The 24,653-nt window shown below is 36.0% G+C and overlaps 1 protein-coding gene across 10 annotated transcripts in view; it reads left to right on the top strand.

The window, feature by feature from the left end:
- LOC133521066 (disintegrin and metalloproteinase domain-containing protein 11) overlaps positions 1 to 24,653 on the top strand; it is an 813,047-nt gene that overhangs the window by 122,980 nt on the left and 665,414 nt on the right. For all 10 annotated transcript variants that reach the window (XM_061855801.1, XM_061855805.1, XM_061855799.1 and 7 more), the window contains one exon: positions 19,327 to 19,368. In XM_061855801.1, the coding sequence (XP_061711785.1) occupies positions 19,327 to 19,368 (42 nt within the window). The remainder of the gene's footprint in view (positions 1 to 19,326; positions 19,369 to 24,653) is intronic.

Here is a 24,653-nt window from a genome sequence, read left to right as displayed (position 1 = left end):
CTCTCAGCGGTAGAAAGCACTTGCTGTGGCCGAAAACGGCTAGGAGACGATGATGATGATGATGATTAGCAGTATCAATTACTGCATCGCAAAGCACGCCCGTTTCATTACTCCTGCTAAAAACTTTCGGAGAGCCCGGCTACAAAACTTCCGTTGACAATATCTTTGAAAGCCTCCGCGATTGCAAAGTTTCGGCTTTTTGGCTCTGTGTAGTTGTAATTAAGCTTCTAACATGCCAAGGGCTGGATGTTAAAGGGAACTTTGAATTCTACGACTACAGTAGCTTGTTTGGAGTTGGTTTGCGATCGGCATACGTCTTTGTTAATAAGGATGGGTTCTCCGTTTTATGTAGTTTATGGAGTGTGGTTTACCCTTGTTTGACCGAATAATCTTTTGAAACTTTCGTCTAAAGGTACTTTTGCTTTAACGCATTAAAACAGCAAATAATTAATGATTATTATGAAAAAAACTTCACCTCAGTAGCGAACACTCAAGTAATTGAGACACGTGCCGCGACTGGGTGGCCTACAGAGCCCCTAGTGTCACGAAATCGAATAAATTTACACTAGGGACTCTGATCATGACGTTACTCGTGAACGTAAAACACAGGTTCGGATCTGTTGTCCGACACTGCATGGCTTGGTAATTTTCTCGTCAGAATGACATATATTTTAGTTTATATTTGACATGGAATAGTGTGGCTACTTAAAACAATACAAATTAACATAATGCAATGCAAATGTTTTTTTAAATAATTTATTGTAATTATATTTATTAGGTACCTATCTATTAGTGTAATGTATTGTGTCTTATTATTATGTCGTGAAAAAAATATTACTTAATATTTGAATAGAATAGAATTTAGAAATCAATGTCTTTAATAAAATTATAATATATGATATTTTGTACAGTCAGCATCAAAAGTAGCGGATGAAACAATCCGCCAAAAGTATTTGATATTCCGGATAACTTTTCTAAATATAGATAAATCTCTAAAATTCACGTTCTAAAGTAAATATTTTACAGTCTTAATTATGCTACATATAGAACCATCACTTTTTGTTAGGCTGTTACAGAATGGTAGATACTTTTGAAGTGTCGCTTGATCCGCTACTTTTGCTGCTGACTGTACCCCAATTTCTTAACAGTACTGCCTCGTGGGAAACAATAAAACCGATGGCTCAAAAATAATGGCTGTCTCGCCGACTTGTTGCTCATTAAATACAATATTAAACCGATTTATAAAATACTGTTTACAAAACATCGTTATACAAAAGAGCAATGAACACGCTCAGGAGCTAACACGCAATTAAATAGCACTTCTTAGAAATCCACGATATGCAAACAAAATCCTACTAAGAAGAGTAGTCGAGTTGAGAGCCAAGTTGTCAAAGAAGCTTGTTAACAAGTTTTATATGGGCGACGCTCGGCAGATGAAGTGCGCCCGACGCAGATCATTGAAATGTACGGATGAAATAGAATATAAAAGTTCATCGGGCCGGATCGATGCATAATAGATAAAGTGAGTGAACATCCTAAAAGCATGTTTTTAATTCGCTATAATACTGTAACACCGCCATGTTACCATTACCGCCGTCGCATAACGGCGGGGGCTGTTGTAAATTTGCATAGCCACTATTCTGAGCACTCGACCCCGCATTTTCTTTCCCCGTCATCACTAATCAACCAAAACGTCCGATTTACGATTTACTCGTATACACTGAGTTATTTACACCTGACACCATGTAGTATTCGGGATTAGGGATCTAAGTAAAACCACCAAGATGTTAGCTAGACCAGGGGTTCCCAATCTTTTTCAACATGCGGCGCAGTTACAAGTTTAGTATTTTGCAACGGCGCCCTTGTAAATTTAAAATCACGGTCGAAAAAGAGTGACACGACGCTATATTATTTACCGATGCGAGCGCTCAAATAGGTACCCGCGAATATTTGTGGTTTCGGATAATGATAGAACTCACGGCGCCCCTCTTTACTTTCTACGGCGCACCAGGGCGCCGCGGCGCACACTTTGGGAACCCCTGAGCTAGACCAAGACTGATTTATTTTTATTCAGTACCTACCGCACTTATACTTCTTATTCAGCGCACAATAAACATTAATCGAAACACACATAGGTAAAGATATTTAGAGGAACACTATTTTGGCGAAAATACGTGTGACTCGGACTAACACAAAAACATGTAATGAGTACTGGAGGAGCGATGTCGAAGCAGGAACGCAGCGTAGCGAGTGAGAGGGACAGCGCGAACTTGTTTTTTAAATACTATATCTCTAAAATGTGTGACTTGGACTGCACGATAACGTGTACTGCTGCTAGTAAATTATATTTGTTGTCTTGGATTTGAATAGGAAGTATAATACACATTAAATCTCGAACCTCTATCTGGTGATCTAATTTAACTGTTCGTGAGTCATACTAAAACTAAGCTAATTATACGGTACCGTTAAAATAGATGAGTTAAGGCCTGTTTCACAATGTCCAAGTAAAGTATTGGATAGCTAATTAAAAAATAAATTAACTGCCAGATATAACTTCCTACAAAACATAGCACTTTATGTACCAGTTAAGCTTATTTGAAGATTGTGAAACGCCAACGATGACGTTATTCGTATTTCGTTAAGTGGCAAATACAATCTGGTGCATTACAGCTCGGCTGTTTTTCATCATGTTTATGCTATCTCAGTCTATATCTGAACACGAATGCTGATAACCGTCGAAAAACACTTTAAATTCATTATCCCTGCTAATATTGTAAATGCAAAAGTAATTCTGGGAATGGAGAGTTTGCGGCCAGGGGAAGGACTTTCATTCCACGCCAACAAAGTCGTGGGCAGAAGAAAGTAGGCAATATATAATCCGTTCGAATCGTTTTATTTCATGAATAATTATATACCGCGGTAAACGAAGACATTTTTGTTAAATTAAAATCGGTTGCCAAAAATGACATCGCATAACATCTAGATGATTTTAGCCGAAAGCCAGTATGTTTTCTTAATTACAGTAATATTTTTCTAATCAACTTTCAGCCACCTGCGACCGATTAGACGCTTTAATTTATCCCTTTGATTTATTTGTTTCGTTTTTAGTTAGCTGAAGTAATCAATCGCGCAGAGACGGGCAAGTCGCGATTGTCTCGGCAACTTTTGTAGCACTTTGTGTACTTCTAGTGCTGTTTACTCCGTTGACGACTTTAAATGTTTACAGAAAAAAAAAATTAAACATCGGTAGTGAACCTGCCTACGAAGCAGGAGGTTCCGAGATCAAATCATGGTAAGGGCATTTATTTGTATGTTCATCATAGACATTTGTTCCTGAGTTAAGGATGTTGTCTATGTATTTATTTTTATCTGTCTATTATATATGGTGTTGTGTTATTATTAGTGTTTGATCCTTTTGCATTTTCTCAAAGGTTAGCTGGAAGAGATCCCTTTTAGGGATAAGTTCGCCTTTGTACATAACATTTGTTTTTCTTGTTTAATTTTGTCTGTTTTATGTTAACCTGTTTATGTGCAATAAAGTGACATACATACATACATATATATACATACCTATATGGTCATATAGTACCCACAGTAAACTCGATAACACAGGCTCTATTGAGCTTACTTTTGGGCTGTGGGGCTTAGTCGATTCGTGTAAGATTGTCTCATATTTTTTCTCTATTTTCTTAATATTATTTTACTTTCCAACAAAATCCGAAAGGATTGAAAGTAGTATTTTATAAATAGTGTCTGTCCTGTCGGCTTGTCATTCTGAGTATGATGGAGCGTCCCACTCAGCTTATTGTTCTGATAAAGTACAATAAGATTTTGGGAGGTTATTAGGGTAAGCCCGCCATTAATATCGTTGGTCTGTTTAGCCCGTCTCGAAATAAAGAGCCATAGTGAAATGAGTTGTTTAAAAGTTAGGCTATTTTATTTATAAGGTTAGCTAATTGATCTTATCCATGCTCAGCATTTTTATCTGTGATGCTCAGTCAAGTGTTTCTGTACAAACCTCTGCCCCTAGCCACGGGCCTGAAGCAAACGTGTATGTCACGTCACACTATCGAATAATTTTACACTAGGGGTACTGATGTTGACACAGGAGGTCGCCATAGGAACTCTGTTATGAGCACAACGCAAGTAGTTATTTTAGGGTGCGTAAGAATTGTCTTGATGAGTATTAGTTGCCTGTTGAAAGAAAAGTAAACAGTCAACGATAAAAGCTTCTTTAAAAAAAATTTTTTACAAATAACTTAATGTAAGTAATACTAAAAGTAAGTTCACAGCACTCAGACTACACTTAGCCAAAACTCTCTCATAACGTAAACACACTTGTACCATATTTACATATTAAGATATCAAAGAACACTCCGGTTCCAATTTCTCGGTCGAATTGCCGTAGCGCAAAGGGCCTACTTGAGTACTTGTACTGTACTATTCAAATAATTTAGTGGAAACATTTGGTATCGATATAAAGCTTAGGTACTTTACATAATATTTTTATTTTTGATGTTTGGTTACATTACGAATTATCGATCTAACTCCAAACTAAGCAAAGCTTGTTGGTACTAGGCAACGATATACCTCATTAAACACACACGTGAATATCTTTGGAGCAGGCTATTTGGAACCGAAGGAATTCAAAGCAAACTCATGAGTGATATGGTCGAAAAAGCTCTTGAGTAGGTGATCTTCTTCTTAAGGGGGTTTTTGCAAGTGCTCCTAAAATCGTAAGATAACACACACGATATGATAAATATAACTTTGATAGGTACATTTTTTTTATCTTCATTAAATGGCTTTTTCGTGTAAACGAATATGTCGCCCCAAGGTACTAAATGTTTATGCTCATCAGTTATCAAACTAACCCACCCATATATGGGATACTGCTCTCCTCTGTGGGCAGGGGCACCACAGCCAAAGTACCAGCTCTTCCATCTAGACCGCATTCAACGGAAAGTGTATTTTAGATCGGATTGACTCCTTGTCACTGCGTAGAGAGATGCAGCCTCGCTCTTCATTTTCTATCGTTCTATCGCATGTATAACGGTGAGTGCTCCGAGGATTGTTGGGATTAATCCCTGCCGCCTCTTTCCGCCATCGCTCCACGCGACAACATTTCCATCTTCACCACTTAGATGGTTGGCACTCCTCAATTGTGCGTTTTTCCAGAAACTTCCTGCCTCGCATAGCTAAACTGTGGAATAAACTGTCGCCTGCGGTATTTCCGACACGACTTTCAAACCTTAAAAAAAAGAGCGTACTACCATCTCAAAGCCCGGCAACACACTTAAAACCCCTCTAGTGTTGCGGGTGTCCATGGGCGACGGTAACCGCTGACCATCAGGCGATTCATCTACTCGTTTGCGTCTTATATTATAAAAAAACCGGTTACCAATTCGAACTCTGTACCTCGAGCGATTAACTATTAAACCCCGGAATATCAGCTCGCCGCTTGACCGACTGGGCTATCGAGACGTTAGACGAGAATTCGTTTCCAAAGTTACCCGACCACTGATACTAGTATGGCTACCACGAGTTTTGACATTGACATATTACCTTATGTCTACGTAAATTACTTTCTAGATATCTCGCTTGCACTAATATGCGAGTACGAGCGAGATGCATAGAAAGTAAGTTACGTAGACATGAGAGAATGTATCAATGTCAAAACTAGTGGTAGCGGTATAAGTGTGGCTTTCGAATTAAAAATAAACAATTTTCGACGAAGTAGAGTTTAAATTCGAGCGAGACGCAAGAGTAATGGCCAAATGATAATAAAATGACATCAATTTATCCTCAATGTGTAAGTTACAATTGGCCTCTAAGTTTACCAGATCTCTGGGGCCCATTTCTCGAACGGTATTAGACTAATATTATTCCTAATACAAAAAGTCTCGAAGCCCCAAAAGGACAGACATACAGAAAATATATATGAACAAATAGATGGATATAAAACACTCTCGGTATATTCTCACAGCCTTATCGGTGTGACGATGGTGGATAGAATCTGTAGTACAGCCACTTAAAATCTGGGGCCCATTTGTCGAACGGTATTAGTCTAATATTATTAGTCTGTTGCCATGGTAACCCATATGAATTGACAGTCCGTGGACTAATAATATTAGTCTAATAAAAACAGTGTCTAATAAAAACAGTTGGACTAGCTTTAACGTGTGATTAGGGAATAAATGAGATCAAAAATGACCTACGTATTTATTACGTATCATATAAACATCTAATGATCATTAATGATCATCGAATTAATGATCCATTCCGATGTTTTCAGTGAACAAATACATTCCGTATGCAACCTCGTGGATCCCGGCCAACGCATTATTATACAAATGTGATCCGCGGAAACACATCTTAGATTGATGTACGACGTACACTCGAAGACAAAATAAAGGTAGATTCATAAGAAATAAATTAAATAGGTGTTAATAAATACATATTTGGGGACATTCGTATTTACATAGGAAATTTCTAAAGAACAAATACTGTGGTCATTTCAATTTTATTATAGTTGACTAAACCGTTTGGAAATTAATATTATAGTTGAGTTGGGAGCCCATACATGAAAAGTGCCCACTTACAGTTTGGTATACGAAATCTTAATTTAACCATTACAGTCGACGAGTAGAAAAAGGTTAATAAAACTGTCGCTGCAACAATCATTTGTCAAGATGATGTGGCCAATGGTGATATATTGAAACTACATCTATAAAAAATCAGTACAGTTTCGAATGACAAAGCTACACATTTATTACTTATGCAAAATTGACCACTTCATCCTTTTACAACAGACGCTCCCATATTTTGCCACCGAGTGTATTTTCAAACATTCGCTATCCTCGTATCCTCTTAATATTTATTTTAGCCATAAAATACAATTTTTTTACGAGGACCCACTGTATTATATATATTATAGTGATTTTAAGCAAATATGGTTGTTTATCGTTCATGAATGTATCTTGCAAAATAGAAGTAGTGAGGTTTTTTTTATATAGAATGCTGAAGCTCAGCCATTATTGCGATTTGGGGAAATAAAATGAAATGGTAATATTTATTTATAAAAAAATAGGTGTACAGAAATGATCTTATTCTATAAACAGTATCTCCATTTTCAGCCTATTACTCGTACAGACATATAAAAAAATAACCTGATTTACATTATTGCTATACGTTGTGTTATGTGTTATTTCAGTAAAAAAATGTAAAACAGGCAGAATTACTTGACTCACAATTAGTGGTTCAGGTTTTGATGTATTTAATACAATAAAGTTAAACTATAGATAAGTAACTTAACCAATCAAGAATAACAACCGTAAAGAATATTCTAAAACTCATCCGATTGTTTACCAAATTAAAACTAATGTTCCAATGTTACTGCGTCCTCGCACAGTAACATTGGAAAATTAGTTTTAATTTGACCGGATAAATTACATGGCTCAGTTTCATTGGTCGATAGGGCCCGTATGCGGGGTGCAGGAGATTTCCAAAACGCATGAGTACCCACTATGAATTTCACTGGTCGTTATACCGCTGGACCAAGTTATCGACCAAATTAAAGTGAGCCATTATGGTATTAATTATTTGTCAAGGTCAATGGGGTGAATTCCGTATACGAGCGCTTTTTCAAAAAATAGTTAGTACGCGATATTTACTTCATCGACAAAGCAGCAATGGCTGTTAGTTTCAGCTGTCAGAAACAGGTTACTATTTCCTACGATAGAAAAAAAATAAAAATATGCTCGTGTAGGTGCAGAATTTACCGCAGACGGATTTGGCTGCATTGATTTAATATCGTCCCAGAGGAGGTATATGAGGGCAGGTAACCTAGCGGTAAGAGCGTACAACTTTTAATCAGGAGGTTACGGGTTCAAACCCTGGCGTGTACCAATGAGTTAATCAAAACTTATGTACAATAATTTGATATATACCAGTCGCTATTCGATGAAGGGAAACATTGTGAGGAAACCAATCCCAATAAGGCCTAGTTTCCCATTTGGATTGTAAGGTCAGATGGTAGTCGCTTTTGTATCAGTCGCTTCAGACTCCGGGCCATGAGCCCTTGTAAAAAGCCTGGACAGCGCGAGGAAGATGATGGTGGTTGATTCATGTTACCCACATTTTTTAATAAACACGTACTCTTCTTAAAATATGTTGCCAAAACGCACGTCAAATATCCATTTGCTACAACAGCGTTCAAAGAACGCTGAGCGTCGGCTTAGTCCATAGCGTGTATACTTATAACGCGTTTGTCGGCAGTTGCGACAAACTGCGCGTACGTGGCGGGTGACTGAATCGAAAAAAATATGTCTGACCACAGAGCTGGAAGGTAGACAGAGGATGCTTACAAAAAACAGCTTTATTCCATTCCTAACATTACTTATTACAGATGTCAAATACTAGATTATAAAGTCAATTTTTACCTTACTTGAATAAAAAAAAAACATGCATTATATTATATATTTTAATAAAATTAATGTAAGTAACAAAACAACAACATAAAAACATGTAGAATTGTTGATGTTTCAATGTAGATATTGCTTAAGTAAAGATGTGCTGTTGGAAGGTTTGCAAAAAATTGCGCTATTTCCACATGAAATTCGGAAACTTCTAATATTTCCCAAATGGATACTTGCTTTGCTTCTTCTGAAATTTTCCTGAAATTTCCGAAAACTTTCCAACTTATTGAAAACTTTCTGCAACTTGCACATATACAGTTGAATAAAATTAGTGGGCCCTGATGGGAAACTGCATTCATTATTTTTTCACTAGGTATAAAGTTATTTATATACTTTTTTTATTCGCTTATCTCGTCTGGGACTCGAATCGACTAATATTTCAAAAAAATAAATACTCGCTATTTTATTCCGTTAGTCAACACAGTTTATGTTAAAACTACTCCAAGAAACACTCCCCTGTCGTACAAACTATCCATAAAATCGAATATTTGGTACACAAAAATATTTTTAGACAAGCGAATTGTAAATAATCTTTGAATCCAGTTTTGTTTCTTTTTAAAAATAAAATAATGTTTCCTTTAAGTAAAATGTTTCAGTTTTTAAGGCACTTTTCCTCCAGGGCCCATTTTTTTCTTCCTTTAGACAAACCTGTGACTTCACAACAAGCCGGTTCGCACAAAATGTAATTATTTAATCGGCGTGTTATGGCATCACAGGTTCGTCACAGCGATTGTACCTCTGCCTATATTATAACTCTGTGTGTCTGACGTACTTTATGTGAACGACGATCGGAGATGTTTTAATGCCGTGTTTGTGAGTCAGGCCACAAATGTCCGGACTTCTGAAAGGCCTAGCTAAAATGACAATAGAAAACGCCAATCGTTACATCCCGATACTTTTTAGGGTTCCGTACCCAAAGGGTAAAAACGGGACCCTATTAATAAGACTCCACTGTCCGTCTGTCTGTCTGTCGGACTGTCACCAGGCTGTATCTCATGAACCGTGATAGCTAGCTATCACAGTTGAAATTTTAACAGATGATGTATTTCTGTTGCCGCTATAACAACAAATACTAAAAACGGAAAAATATTTAAATGGGGCTCCCATACAAGAAATGTGATTTTTTTGCCGTTTTTTGCTTAATTTTCTTTTCATTTGTCGATGTACGATTGTCGCCTTGGCTAGGCCCCCTAGAGTTCTATTTTAGTCTATCCATTGAGGCGGTGATCTAATATATTTGCTCTTTTCGACAACTATACTACCTATTATTTGTTCTTGTCATGTACCCTTAAATTATTTGTCCATGACTGTGTCCTTCCTACATCCAAACTTATAACGAACGATCTTGGCATAAGTTTAATTAACAAGTTTTGGCTTAAATCTGTTATTGGAATCTTAACCTGTCTGAGCTGCATATTTCTTTGCATACTTACCTACTACTGTGTAAGGCTAGGTGATGGCGTAAATGTTTCCCGTATGCCGTATTCGGGATTTTATTGAATATCATAGTGACAGCAAAATTTGTATCGCAACTTACAAAATCTTTTACACGGCTAGACGGCTTTCCCGCATAGACGCCGTGTAACTACCATACAAATTTTGCTGTCACTACGGTTTTCGAAAAAATGTACGTCGTTTGAACCAGTGTAAGTTAAAAATATTTGATACAGTATACCTAATCGTGCCCTGGTCTAACGGTAGCATAAATACCAGTTCTATCGATTTCGATACGAAGCAATTTCTAAATCATAATAGCAGATCTGACTCCTTCTAGAAGTAAATGTTTTGAACTTAGAGCGTCAGCACGTTGATTACCTTCTTGCAAATCGTTTTACATTAGTTATAACTGTTGTAAGCTTTTATTTAACTTGCCCTTTTATGCCGTATGTACGGTCACGTCTGAAAATATCGATACGAAATAAGTGCCAAAAATATGTATACACGACTTGTGTATATATATATATATATCTTTGGCACTTTTTTCGTATCGATATTTTCAAACGTGACTGTATGTTGTAGTGTGAGTCAAATTTTGAAAGCTAAATTTGACCCACTTTCTGATTTCCCATTGAGTTGAAATACCTACATATGTAAGTCGGATGACCATACAATATAATGCTGACATGGAGCTAATCTGATGATGGAGACAGGATATGGCCATAGGAACTCTGTCATAAAACAACGCAAACTAATAGTTTTTTAGGTTGTTAGAATGGTCTTGATAAGTACCTATTAGTTGCCCGTGGAAAGAAAAGTACAGGAAATGAAACTTATTACTTACTTACATTGATTCAAGTCACTCTAACAAAAAATGAATATTACGTTTAATATTCATGAAATGAATGAAATGAAAGCATTTTATTTCGGACAAAAACATCCATATTATGTTAGTAATGACTTACGGCTAAGTGTGTTAGTAGAAAGTATAATTACAATTTGGAATGGCATGCAGAGACATCCAGTGAATAAGGATAGGGCTGTCCATTAATTAATTCAGTTCATATTATTATAATCACGATTATAATATTTTAGTAGTACATAACGATTGTACGATATTTCAAAGTTTATCTATATCGACTTAAAAAGCAACTTTCATTTTGCCCTCGCACTATGCAGCCTCCCGCAGTAATCTTTCCAGTTATATACCCTAACAGACGGAATTAGTAATACATTCTCTTCGCAATTTTTTAGCCATTTTCACGTACACTAAATTATTCAGAGGTTGCATCGACACCTGACTCCCCTCCTGAAAACCTGGTACGACTAGAAACGTATCTGTGTTCACCATCTTGGAATACGAAATGAACAACATTTGTGTCAACAGTAGGGTTAAGGAACCAGTAGTAGTTTTAACGACATTTTAAAGTTCAAAATCGTCTAATTTGCCCATAAATTGACCAATGGAATGATTAATGTTATTACTGTTGAGGAATTTAATACAGTTTAATTTTTGTAAAGAATATAATGAATTAATATTTTACTTTTGGAGATAAATGATTTAATATAATGAAACGTGTTTTTTGCCAGTCAGCCGCTAGGTACCCAAAGAAGTACCCAGTGTCCAGCCATTATATTTTAGTAGCTTGTGAGATTGAAGTGTGGATTATGATGTTCGCGATATTAAATTCCAGGTCAGCCACATGGTATTTAATGTATTTTAATCAGATAAGTTCATAATAGTGTAAATATTTAAAGGTAGGCAGATTTAACGATTTACATTACGATTGAAAAAAAACTATGTCTCAAATCAGCCTTACCTTTTTCAAATTACTACCTCGGGCCCTTAAATCAGCCAGGCTATTAAATTTTGTACAAAAAATTAATTCCAAATAGTCAGCAGCCTTAAAAGATCAATTATTAGGCCAAAAACTAAAAACAAAAACATATTTGGTGGTTTACAATTATCAAAATACCACGATCGCTCCAAAAAATTACGCATACCTTAAAATATATATGTACTAATTTTATTTGTCAGTAAAGTTATTCAGTTTTAAATGATAAGTTTCTTTTTAAAACGGATTTCACGATGTTTTAATAGTACTTTCACACCTTTACTCATTATATATATATTTTTAGCCTATTTGTGTGTCCCACTGCTGGGCAAAGGCCTCCCCTCTAGCTTTTCAATCCTCCCTGTGCTGAGCAAGGTCCCGCCAGTCCCGCTGAAATTATATTTATACAAACCCAAAAAAAAAAAAAGTTGTGATATGAAAATTAAGAAAAATTTACTTACTACAGCCAAAAATAGTCATAAAGGCTGACCACGGTGCGTAGCTGACCACTGGAGCCTTTACCCCTCTTGAAACTAGAACTACGTAGCACTACCATTTTCACGAAAGTAGACCGCCATCTTAGAAATTCCAAAATGACTACTGACGCCTTTTGCAAGCTGCACGGAGTTACCGCCAATACTTGACCCTATTGACTTGCATGTACAATACCACGATGCTATTTATTTTAGACGGTGCGCCAGCCACCTGGCCGCATGCATTTAAATCGCCTATTACCGGTATCCGGTTATAACCGCGCAGTTCTTGGACTGGTTACAGCTGATGTGAGAACGGAAAAATGGAATTGGCGCTGAGTGCCGCGGGAATAATAAATGGCCGTGATTCTGCTGTTTTAATATACTCAAGAGATCCCGGATAAAAGAAATGAAATAAATGATGGTGTTAAGCGACACGGGAAAAGTATTGAGTGTACCAGAACTTAATGCTGAGCATAACATCTGCGCGTCTTATGCGTTGCCCCATACTTTAGGCAATGTGAACAATGTGACATTTCATGCGGTTATGGCGGCGTTTCCACCAAAGATGTGCGGGGATGCGTTGCGAGGGATGTATTTGCTAAGAACCATTGTAATGTTGTCCATACTGCGCTGAGCGAGGATAGGCAAATGAAGTAATTCTATTGGTTTTTAAGAAATATATAGCTACGCGTCCTCGCTCCGGTGTTTGAGCGAGACAGTGTTACGCAGGTCTATAGTGATGTCCCGCTCGCCCACCGGAACGGCATGCGGATCTGCATTCGATTTAAAGATCGCCTTCGAAAAGAAAGAGAAGCCTTATTCCTGCTATATTTTTTTTTATTTTTTTTAGCAGCAGGCGGAGGCACGCAGTCTTGTCTGTTTGTGACCTTCGCCTTGTTTAATACTGTTATATTCAATAACAGAGCTTTCGATTACGTCCAACGACTACTTTAAATTTTTGAAGGTCGTTTGCTTACCAAATTACTTCAAAATTGTTTAACTTATAACATTACAAATTCAGCGTTCACCGCTAAACCTCGATGAGTAGTCTCGAGAATTTAAAAACGCCCGAGGGACTAGTGTTGGTAAAAAACGAGTCTTGCAAGTGCTTGGCTCAGACTCGACTTAGTTTTGAACACCCTTATAAAAATTATAAAACTTTACAAGCCTCAATTAGTTAAAATGTACGTTTTATCCCTTTCTTACAAATACATAAGAACATATCAAGACAAACGATTGATAGCTAGTTGAGATTTATAGCGAATGAGCTAAATAAGCAGACTTTACTCAGCAATTCAAAGTTTGAGATCTATAACTTTTAAAAAAAGTTGAGTAGTTTATAGAGTTTCGCGAACTTTTTAGTAAAGATTCAAAATTAATACAATGATAACAAAGCTATTTCAATACGTGATGTCTAAGTCTACAGTGAATCTATTCTAAGTGATACGTAATATATTTTGTTTTTACTACCTATAGGTATGTGACATGTAAAATTATTTATAATTTTATCAATATATATCTCAATCTCAATAGTTTGTTTTAAGATCAAGAATAAGTCATTTGAATTGCGTCGTTGTCTCTTATTATTAGTAACTAAGAACCATATTATTGATGTTTTAAAGGATTTCGAATAAGCAAGTCTTTTAAAAGGATCTTGTGCTTTGAAAGTCTTTTAAAGTCATAATATCGTGACACTGATCAGAATTTTAAATTAAGATTTTTATTTGTAAACACACATATAAATATTACATGTCAAATATCTTATAACTAAACAGTTATATTATACATATATTTAGTGTTGGTTAAGACTCGAGTGCTTTGAGTCCTCTGCTTTGATACTCGACTCAGTTTTTCAGACTCACATACTCGTCATAAGTCTACAATCGCGTTCTTTTCAACTTGTTACAGACTCGAGTCTTTTGTAGGGACTATTTTTTTGTATGCAAAATTTCGAAATGCTTTGTTTTTAAGTAATATTCGTAGATTAGGCACACAAATTATACAATAACATATAATTTCTTTACTTTTATTTAGGTTAAACCTATGAAATTGTTGACGGAATCTTTATTTGGAGGCTCGAGTCCATTTGAGCTCTCTTAAAAAAAGACTATGAATGACTCACCTCGGGACTTAAAAGACGCGGAAGTTTTTTAAGCGCCGAGTGTCGTAAAAACGAGTGGAGTTTTTCAAATTCAGACTCAAAAGACTCGAGTTGGTAGGACAACTCTACTTATATTTATGGCTTACGACATAGGTAATTTATCTTATCCGTCAGTGAGTGCAACGACTCCTTTGCAGAAACTCATTTATATTAATAGCATGCTAATTTGATGATATTTGTTTGTAAATATATAATCGCTAGGCGTTTTTTTAATGTCCATCCATAGGTACACAGTTATACAGGTTAGGTCCGACAACCTCGAGCATCGAGCGGGTCTTCGCTTGCTTGGTACTAGAAGGTGTTCTCTGCATTTCATTTTTGTCACCGTAAGTCTTGTAATTTTGTAGGTTAAAACGAACATATTCACAACAGTTACGATAAAGTACAGCAAAGTCAGGACTCGATGTTTCCTACATAAGTCCCGAGCCGAGACTAGACTCGCAAGACTCGATGTCTCAACACTGCTCGAGACTATTTGTGAAACAAAAACCGCGAGCGGACTAAGCGAGCGACTCGTAAAACGGAACTTTTAATCAGAAACGCATAAGACGCCCGTGGCCCACCTGAATTTTTATTAAACAGAAGGAAAGTTAGCGGACTAATCCGGAATAACGTCGCCGGAATTGTGAATTTTGTTCCAAATGGAAATTGATAAATTATGTGTGCCGCTCTGTGCGGGAATGTAGCCGCGCCAGATACTTCTTGAAAAACGTCTTTAATCTTTTTGAGGCAATATTCATGAGCGTGTACGAAATTCTGATCTACATAAAGATAATCAGGCCAATTCGAATTTTTAGTTATTCGATCTGGGGCCCATTTCTCGAAAGGTATTAGACCCATATTATTAGTCCATGAAATGGGGTCATTTTCTCGAAAGGCATTAGTCTAATATTATTAGTCTGTTGCCATGGTAACCTATACGATTTGACAGTTCGTGGACGGTTGACATAATGCGCAATTCAGCAGGTGCTCTTGTCAGTTATCAGGTTGATATCCAAGTCAATGGCAGCTACTACTGTTATTTTATTAGAAGCAGATAGGAATCCATCTCATATTGGAATGTCAATGAACAGTATCACATTATATTGTTGGAATTGGTCTATAAATGACTGTGTGTATTGAATTATGGTATTTGAGGGATTATTGCATAACGTCCGTATTCTTGCTATAAACTGCTACTATACTTGTATCCAGAATAAAACTAGGAAGAGTGAACCAGTATTCTTGGTCTATGGAGTGAACTGACAATAGCGGGCGTGTATTTTGTGAGGTTACTTCCGTAGCCAACTGGTTGGTACGTTGCTTCATACTTTTTTAATCATGTTTTTACATAAATTCGACTGAATCAAAAAACTTTTTTAAACTGCTGTCAGTTTACTTTTACACGTGCTTTGTTCTTGAAATTTTGAGTGACGTAAAAATAAATCTTCAGTATGTCTCCCACCATATGGATAAATCGAGCTACTTTACCCCGACCCCGATACCAAGAAAATTGTTTGGCATTTTAAGCATGAAATTCAAATTCCGCTTCGTAGGAAACATACTGTTTGTATACTGTCCATACTGCTTAACCCATTTTTCACAATGTTTTTCCCAAAAAAAAACCCCTAAACTGGTTACGCAGTACAAATACTTATTTCATAACTCATAGCTTAATGTACAAGCAAATCACATGAGCTGTTCTGCTTAAAAAAGTTCGTTTAAACACCATAGGAAACTCCAAGAGTTCTCAAACTGTATTCCAAGTTTAGAATCGCAGGTAAATAAATCACTGGTAACGTACGTGCATTATTAAAGTGCGGGCAACTTTGTCACATTCGATAATTTGCAAGTTTTTCCCGCGCGGGATGTGGGTCAAGTGAGAACTGAGGGAGCGCTGTTAGGCTGGGGGTGCACGGGTACATTCAATTGTAACCTGACCTACGGCCTGATTTGAAGAATGATTAAGACACGTTTAAGATCTTGGAAACATATTTAAAAGATCGATAACTAAACGACATGTCAAAATTGACGTTTCTCATGATCTCATGTAATTAGTATAAGAAGTGAAAAGAAACGCATAGTAGGTTCATCCAATATTATGCTGAATAATTTCGTAGTGGTTTTTTTTATTACATCATCCATTTAAATTGTAATCCGAGTATCTTTTAGTCACAAGTAAGTACGTCAAAATGAGAAAACAGATTGTAGAGCTTTGAAAAATTCCATTTTTGCGGAAAAAAAAGTCGCACTAAACTAAAACGTACGTAAAAAGTAAAAAAAAAATTTAACTCTGTATTTATATAGTTTAGTCGACTTAAGTCGTGTTTAAGTTACTTTGTTCACTCTTATAACTGACTAGAAAATAATACAATTTGACATTAAGTCTGCCATTTGTACAGGTACTTCTATATTTTATGCAAAAAGTTAAGACGAACGGAATTAGTGAGATAATAAAATATATTTTTTGACGACTTTCTTCGTGTACCCCCATCCTTACGACACACATTCAAATGACTGCGTAGTGTACTTACCTTTGTGAATGTGTGCAGCACAAAGCTCGTGTGCATTGTTTGTTGTTGTGTGTGTGATACACAACCATAAGCGGCACACTGATGTAAATCAGTGGTTATAGTACAGTCGGTGTCGAGAGCAGTATCATAACTTCAAACATATTTAAAAGTAACTTATTCAATCTGTATCTATCTTCTGTAAGAATTAATAAATATTTTTCAAGACCCATAAAATTTTAAAATTACACGACAATTCCCGCACCGCACAAAAAATAGATTTTTTAATAGAGTTGCTCAAAAAGCGCTACTTTGCGTAACTGTTTAGCGTGCGGAAAGTTCGATTTCGCGAAATAGTGCAATTCAAATATACTTTATTCATGTAGGCCTAGCAACAAGCACTTATGAATAGTAAGACAGTATTACATATAATTATCTTAATCTAATTATCAGAGCAATTTATTGATGTTGTAAATATTATTCCATATATAATACTAATGAATATAATTCATAGATCAAATTTAATACTAAAACTTTCACAAAATATAGTCATGCAAAAAAAAAAATGTATAAAAAATACTAGTCTAGATTGTTTCTAGAATAAATTCTAAATGTCAAACAAATATAATAAAAACAACAAAGGAAATACATGCATTGGAATATCCATTTCATCATCATTATTCAAATATAATAAATAATTAATCATTTCGAATCACAATTAATCCCACGTTGTTTTATCATTCATGTAGTCTTGTGTGGTATAATAAGCTTTAGAAATAAGTTTACGCTTTACATGATTCTTAAATTTATTAATTGGTAACTCAGTAATATGGTTTGGAAGTTTATTATAAAATCTCACACAATTACCCATGAATGATTTTTTAATTTTATGGAGCCGAGTGAAGGGCACGGCGAACTTATGTTTATTTCTAGTATTAATATTATGAATGTCACAATTTTTCTTAAAATCGGCAATATTTTTATGCACATACAGAATATTCTCATAAATGTATTGACAGTGCACTGTCATGATGTCAATTTCCTTAAATTTATCTCTCAGTGAGTCTCTATGGTTCATTTTATATATTGCTCGAATAGCCCTCTTCTGCAGAACAAAAATGGTATTTATATCTGAAGCACCACCCCACAGTAAAATACCATATGACATAATGCTATGGAAGTAACTAAAATATACTAATCGAGCTGTTTTGACATCAGTTAACTGACGGATTTTGCTTACTGCAAAAGCTGCAGAACTCAGTCTATTCGAAAGAGTAGCAATATGGGGACCCCACTGGAGTTTAGAATCTAAAGTTATACCAAGAAAAACTGTACTATCAACTAATTCCAATTCCTCATCCTTCACAATGACACTTGTTTTTACATGCCTTACATTACTAGTGACAAACTTAATACATTTAGTCTTATTCTCATTTAACAATAAATTATTAACATTGAACCAATTTACTACTTTTGAAATAGCATCGTTTACATCATTGTAAGCTTGTTGCTGTCGTTTGACTTTGAAAATAAGTGAAGTGTCGTCTGCAAACAATACTATATCATGGTGGGTCTTTACAAGGAATGGCAAGTCATTTATGTAGATAAGGAACAGGAAAGGTCCCAATATTGACCCCTGTGGTACACCCATAGAGACCAATGACCCCGGTGATCGCTGTCCATTCACATCGACCCTTTGTATTCTACCATTTAAGTAGGACTTAAGTAAATCCAGTGCCGCTCCTCTAACTCCATAATAGTGTAGTTTCCTGATTAATGTTTCATGACAAACGCAGTCGAAGGCCTTAGACAAATCACAGAAGATACCTATAGCATCTCGTGACTCCTCCCAGGCATCGAAGATACGCTTAATTAGCTCAACACCAGCATCGGTTGTCGAGCGACCCCGTGTAAAACCAAACTGCTTATTATGCATTAAATTATTGACGTTAAAATGTCGTACTAATTGAGAAAGAATTAATTTTTCAAAAATCTTCTTGTGCTTTTTACTTTTCCACTTGTTCCAGTTCATGACTACTTTTATTGATGAGTGTTAATGTTAATTTCCTTTAAAAGTCGTAATCAACATAAAAACCTACTCTGACTGTAAAAATAATAAATATAAGCATATTTCATATTTTATTACTTACCTCTTCATCATTATAACGCGTATATTTTTTAATGTTGAATATTGAAAAACCGTTCTTAATAAGTTGTCTGAATGGAACGGAATAGCTGCCGAAACGCCTGTCAAAGCAGATGCGTTTTTTTTTTATGATAGAGGTAACTTATTAAGAAAGGTAAACGAGCATCCGGATCACCTGATGATAAGCGATTACCGTCACGAGAATGTTTTAAGAAAGTAACGTTAAATTTTAAAATCTTAGGTGTAGGTAATGTGATGATGACAGTGATGACATGACACTAACCATACTATTTTACTTGTTTCAGATTCATGTCATGCGCTGATTTCCAACGCTATGCTAACTTTACGTGAGTAATAGAATATAAATAGGTACATTATAGTATATTGAGTTTTATTTTTATTATAATAACCAATACTTTAATCACTGATTCAATAAAACTAAATGCTAGTGTGCTAAAACCGATACGAAACTGCGAGATATTTTTTTACATTAAGTATGTACTCAATTAATTTTAGGTCAACAGTCAAACTATTTAAGGTATAAATTTTTCTTCAAAATATGAAAATATTGTAGCCCATTAGCCGTCAGATGGGTGCCATAATCGTTCTAAGGACGTCCGCTAGCTGACGCGGGTGCTCGGAGCGGGCGTACGCGGGTGCTATTGTAGGTAAAATCCGTCGCCCGCGTCCGCGCCAGTTAGCGGCGCTCATACTATTTCTCGTTAACCCGCTCACCCGCTCCGTGCACCCGCGCCAGCTAGCGGACGTCCTTAGAACGTCCGCTTTGATAGTTGACCTAAAATGAATTAAAGTAAATAATTTAAAAAAATCTCACAATATCGTCCAGCCCTAAAATCACAAAAATTCATTCCTTGTAGGTCTTTTGTTAGCCACAGAAAATAAATAGGTGTTTTAATTTAAATTTAACTTTTTGTAACTTAAAATCCAGCTCATAATGGAAACTTTAAAAACATATTCCAAGTTTTGAGATGGCTTTGTGACGAAGTTCCGAGACGCGATAATTCGCTTCATTACAGTTCAGCAAGTCTATTAGCAGCTTTATTAGTGCCAGTGACCTCAGGTCTAGTCTGGTTTGGTCGCATAATACACTTGGTAAGTACCACTTATACTTTCACAGCACAGACTATAAGTACTTGGTACTCGTACACGGCCTTATGAAGCATACGAAGACCGCGAGGGCACCACAGGGGGTTTAGCCAAAATGACACTCGTACCTACTTGTAAATGTATCTGGATATCAGATGCGACATAATGTCACGTGACTATTGGCATAGATTATTTAAGTTTTCCATCCATCCATTTTCATTTTCCATTAAATATTGTTCCCTATTCGTCATCGCCGTAACTCTCATATTCTTTTACTTCTTTATAACATTCTTTTCAACCCCTCTACCCCTCTATATCTTAAAAAGCGTTTCAACTATCTTTCCTCGGTCCGCTGTGCGGAGAAGTATCTCCTTGCTCCACCACCTTCATCATCAAAATTTTATAGCAACTCTTTTTCTTTTCGTGCTGTTCGATTGTGGAATGCTTTGCCATTAGACATTAGACGTGCTAAATCCCTTCCCGTTTTCAAAAATCTTTTGAAGACTCATTACCTCTCGCTGCCTTAACTTACCTTTATTTATGATTGTATAATATATAATGCATGTATGTATATATGTATTTATTTTATTAGTATGTAGGTATGTATTATATTGTTTGCGTCTCGATCTCGAGGTCTTCATTTTGTTGAATTATATGTATATCGGCAATACCCGTTACCACAATGTTGTAAGTTCATAGTTTCCTGCTACCCAAAGGTTGTCTGGAAGAGATCGCTTCTTAGCGATAAGACCGCCTGTTGTTACCTAGCTTTTAAGTGTTTTTTCATTTCCTGTCTTTTTTTAACTGTATAGTGCATAATAAAGAATATTTACTTACTTACTTACTTATTGCCGTCTTGCCTATGCCCCCAAGAATACAGTGTTTGTTTAGTCACCTGTCACCATAATTTACGGAGTGAATATATAGGTCATATTAACCAACTGTTTTTTTGCGATTTCTGGTTGGTTGGTCCCATAGTAAAAGTTGCTCATTGTGACCTATACATATATTCAGCCCGTAAATTATAATAATAATAATAAAAAAATCAGCCTATATATCTCCCACTGCTGGGCACAGGCCTCCTCTCATCCGTGAGAGGGCTCGGGCTATAGTCCCCACGCTAGCCCAATGCGGATTGGGGACTTCACATACACCTTTGAATTTCTTCGCAGATGTATTCAGGTTTCCTCACGATGTTTTCCTTCACCGAAAAGCTAGTGGTAAATATCAAATGATATTTCGTAAATTATTGCAGCTGACTAAATAAACACATGTATAACCACCACATCCTTCATTCAGCATGCCGAACGAAACAACTTTTTCTTCATGAAAGATTAGCAAAAGTGTGTCTTATGATTCGTGTTAGTGGTAGGAATAATATAAACATTCAAGTACCACGAAAATTCTTGAACGTACTCAAAACGCTTCATACATCTATCTTCTTTTAAAATAATATAAGATCCCTAGCGGCTTACATACTGCTTACGTCACTATGATAAGTTTCGAAATATCATAGCAAAAATAATTATACACTAGTTAAGGACCTATTTGTTTTTACACTAATTAATAACCTATTTCTTTGTTGACCTATTTTTAATAACAAAGTAATTTATTCACTCAAGAATAATAAACTATAGTCACTTTGTATGGGAGCTGATTACTGATTTCAATTTCTTGTCCAGATATCAAAATCGGCCTTTAAAAATTCACAAAGAGTCTCGTTTGCTTGAGTGTAGCCATCATAGCACACATAAATAAGTATGTCAAGGAAATTCAAACTTTGAATTTTCATTTGAAAATCTGAACAATAAAGAGGAATTAAGGACCTTCCCCTTTTGAAGTTTGAACAAAGAAACTTCCCTTTTCATCGCAACTCGCACCACTACAAGATACTAGTGACGTTCATAATTAACAAACGACAAATTCACTTCCGAAGTAGGTCAACTCAAACGTCTTTAATAAGAAAGTTGTAAGCGCCTTAGACACTGATATGGTCTGACGACGTTTTTAAGTTGAGAATACTGTCTGCCTTGGGAGATCATTACTATGTCTTAACCGTTAGACGCTATCTCATAATCGTTAGCCTGATTAGAACGTGTAACGGATGAATGAAATAATATTTGTGGTAGTGTTTGAAAGTGTCCCGAGATGGCGTTCAAACTATCTTGTTGATTTTCTGAAAAGCGCTTTGAGAAACGAATGTTTTCGTAATATATTTTTCATATTATAAATAATAAGTATAAAAAATAAAGAATCATAATCATCTTCCTCGCGTTGTCTTAGAATTTTGCCACGGCTCATGAGCCTGGGGTCCTTGCCAAGGCAACTAATCCCACGAATTGGCGTAGGCACTAGTTTTTAAGAAAGCGACTGCCATCTGACCTTACAACCCAAAATCCAAAAGGTAAACTAGGCCTTATTGGGATTATTCCGGTTCCCTCACGATGTTTTCCTTCACCGAAAAGTAATAAAGTGATAGTTCATTTTATTTTATTTTATTTGTTGGGGCAAAAAACAGATACAGGCCGATAACATTTACAGGCATGATTACAAAATGGCCCATATACCCTACATCCTAAGACCATTCCCACTAGGCGGTCTGCCAGTAGTTCGTACATAAGTTCCGATAAACTCATTGTTACGAGCCGGGATTAGAACCCGTGACCTCCGGATCTTTAAAAGATCGATAACTAAACGCCATGTCAAAATTGACGTTTATTTCGATTCCCCTGTGATCCCAGTAAGATCTATCTACGATATTTCTAACGTCAAAGTGACATTGGTTGCCCGAATCGAGCTGCTTCTGTCAATTATACGACATACAAACGATATCTAAATGAGAACTTATCTAAACCAGAACTTATCGTTATCGTATCTCATTCTTCGAATGGGGCCGATTGTCTCAGCATGATGTCTTTTGTATCCTGCATATACTACGTAGTATATTTGTCACTTCCTTTACACGGCGTTGTCCATATTTCAGCAAGTAATTGAACTGAAGACATTTACTACACTATTCATTACACTTACAACCACTATACATTCAGACCAGTATAAGTATGAGCTCTGTTTGCATATAGTACTTACGAATCTCGAAAACTAGTACTGGAAGAAACTAATTCACAGCAGACAATTATTTCTTGTGAACAGTGGAAGTCATAATCCATATATTAGGAAACATGCCATGTATACTCGTACAATACTGACTCCATTGTTGGGGGTTTATGTTTGTTAAAGTTCAAGGTCATGGACAAAATAAATCATGAGGATACTCGAGTAAAAAAGCTGACTATTGCAGTTGGGTTTTTTTACTATTCATCGGACTTTGCTTCGGACTAAGCTTACACGGGGTACATAAGCTTACACGGGGTACAGGTTATGTTAAAGTATGTAACTTTACTTTTGAGTGACATTAACGTGAGACACTTCATTCGGTTCTTGTCTGTTTTAATTTTTTTGTCTTTTAATTATTTATATAAGAATTCAAGCCTTGGCGACCCTCTACATCTCTAAGGATAATTTAATATATATTTTTATATTTTATCTCTGACACTTAGAGACTTATACATCTCTAAAGAATTTTAGTATTTTATGGTTTTATTTTTTTATCATAGTTTTTTTTTGTGTAATTTGACATTTAGAGACAGTATACATCTCTAATAAAGTATTTATTATTTCATAGATTCGATATTTGTAATTGTTTTTTTTTTAATTTATTGTTTGTAAAAATGGACATGTAAAAGTGCCCCTGTGGCCTATTTGCTGAATAAATGTTTGATATTTGATATTTGATATTTGAACTGCTGTCCTTAAGTTTAGTCGCGCCTTTCCGTGAAACGCGTGAGAAGCATTTTGCTGCCCATACTTAACATGTCTTTTTTTAAATTTAAAACAGTGAATGAATTAATTTGTAATCATTTTTATTTTTTAAATTACTTTATTTATACATTGACAAGTGACCGTGTTCAAGTAAACACAGGTTGTTCATCACTGGCGGTAAAATAAAAATGTTCGTAGTGCGAAAACTGATCATACAGACACATCTGCAGCTATGCTCCATTTTAACGAGATGTCTCTCTGTTATGCCATTATCACATTTATTAGATACGTTATAACGTACAGCAATTATTTCATACTAACTAGTTTCCGAAAGAACTAGAATCAAACCAGCTCCTAGTTAGTTGCTATACTGTAAAGTTATTTTCATCCGCTGCCCATCAATGATAATCTCATCATCATCATCGGTGTAGCTTTAGCTATGAGTAGGGTCTAGTGTTATTTGGCTGCTGTTTTCTGTAAGGTGGAGGTACTTCCCCAGTTGGGCTCTGCTCTAGATCTGGAATGACATCCAGTGGCTGTGCCCTACCACACAAAGCGAGATGACATTCACAATGCCCATACCTCTCTTTTGGACGTAGTTTAAGGACGTACCCGGGTCCAGGGGGCCTACCAGGAAAATCGAAATTCGCAAATTGTGGGGATCTTTCTCTTTTACTCTCACTAAGACGTAATTAGAGTGACTGAG

This window comes from Cydia pomonella, chromosome 9 (genome assembly GCF_033807575.1).
Source record: "Cydia pomonella isolate Wapato2018A chromosome 9, ilCydPomo1, whole genome shotgun sequence".
Lineage (NCBI taxonomy): Eukaryota > Metazoa > Arthropoda > Insecta > Lepidoptera > Tortricidae > Cydia > Cydia pomonella.
Note: the sequence above shows the minus strand (reverse complement) of the source record. Positions and strands in the feature narration are given on the sequence as shown.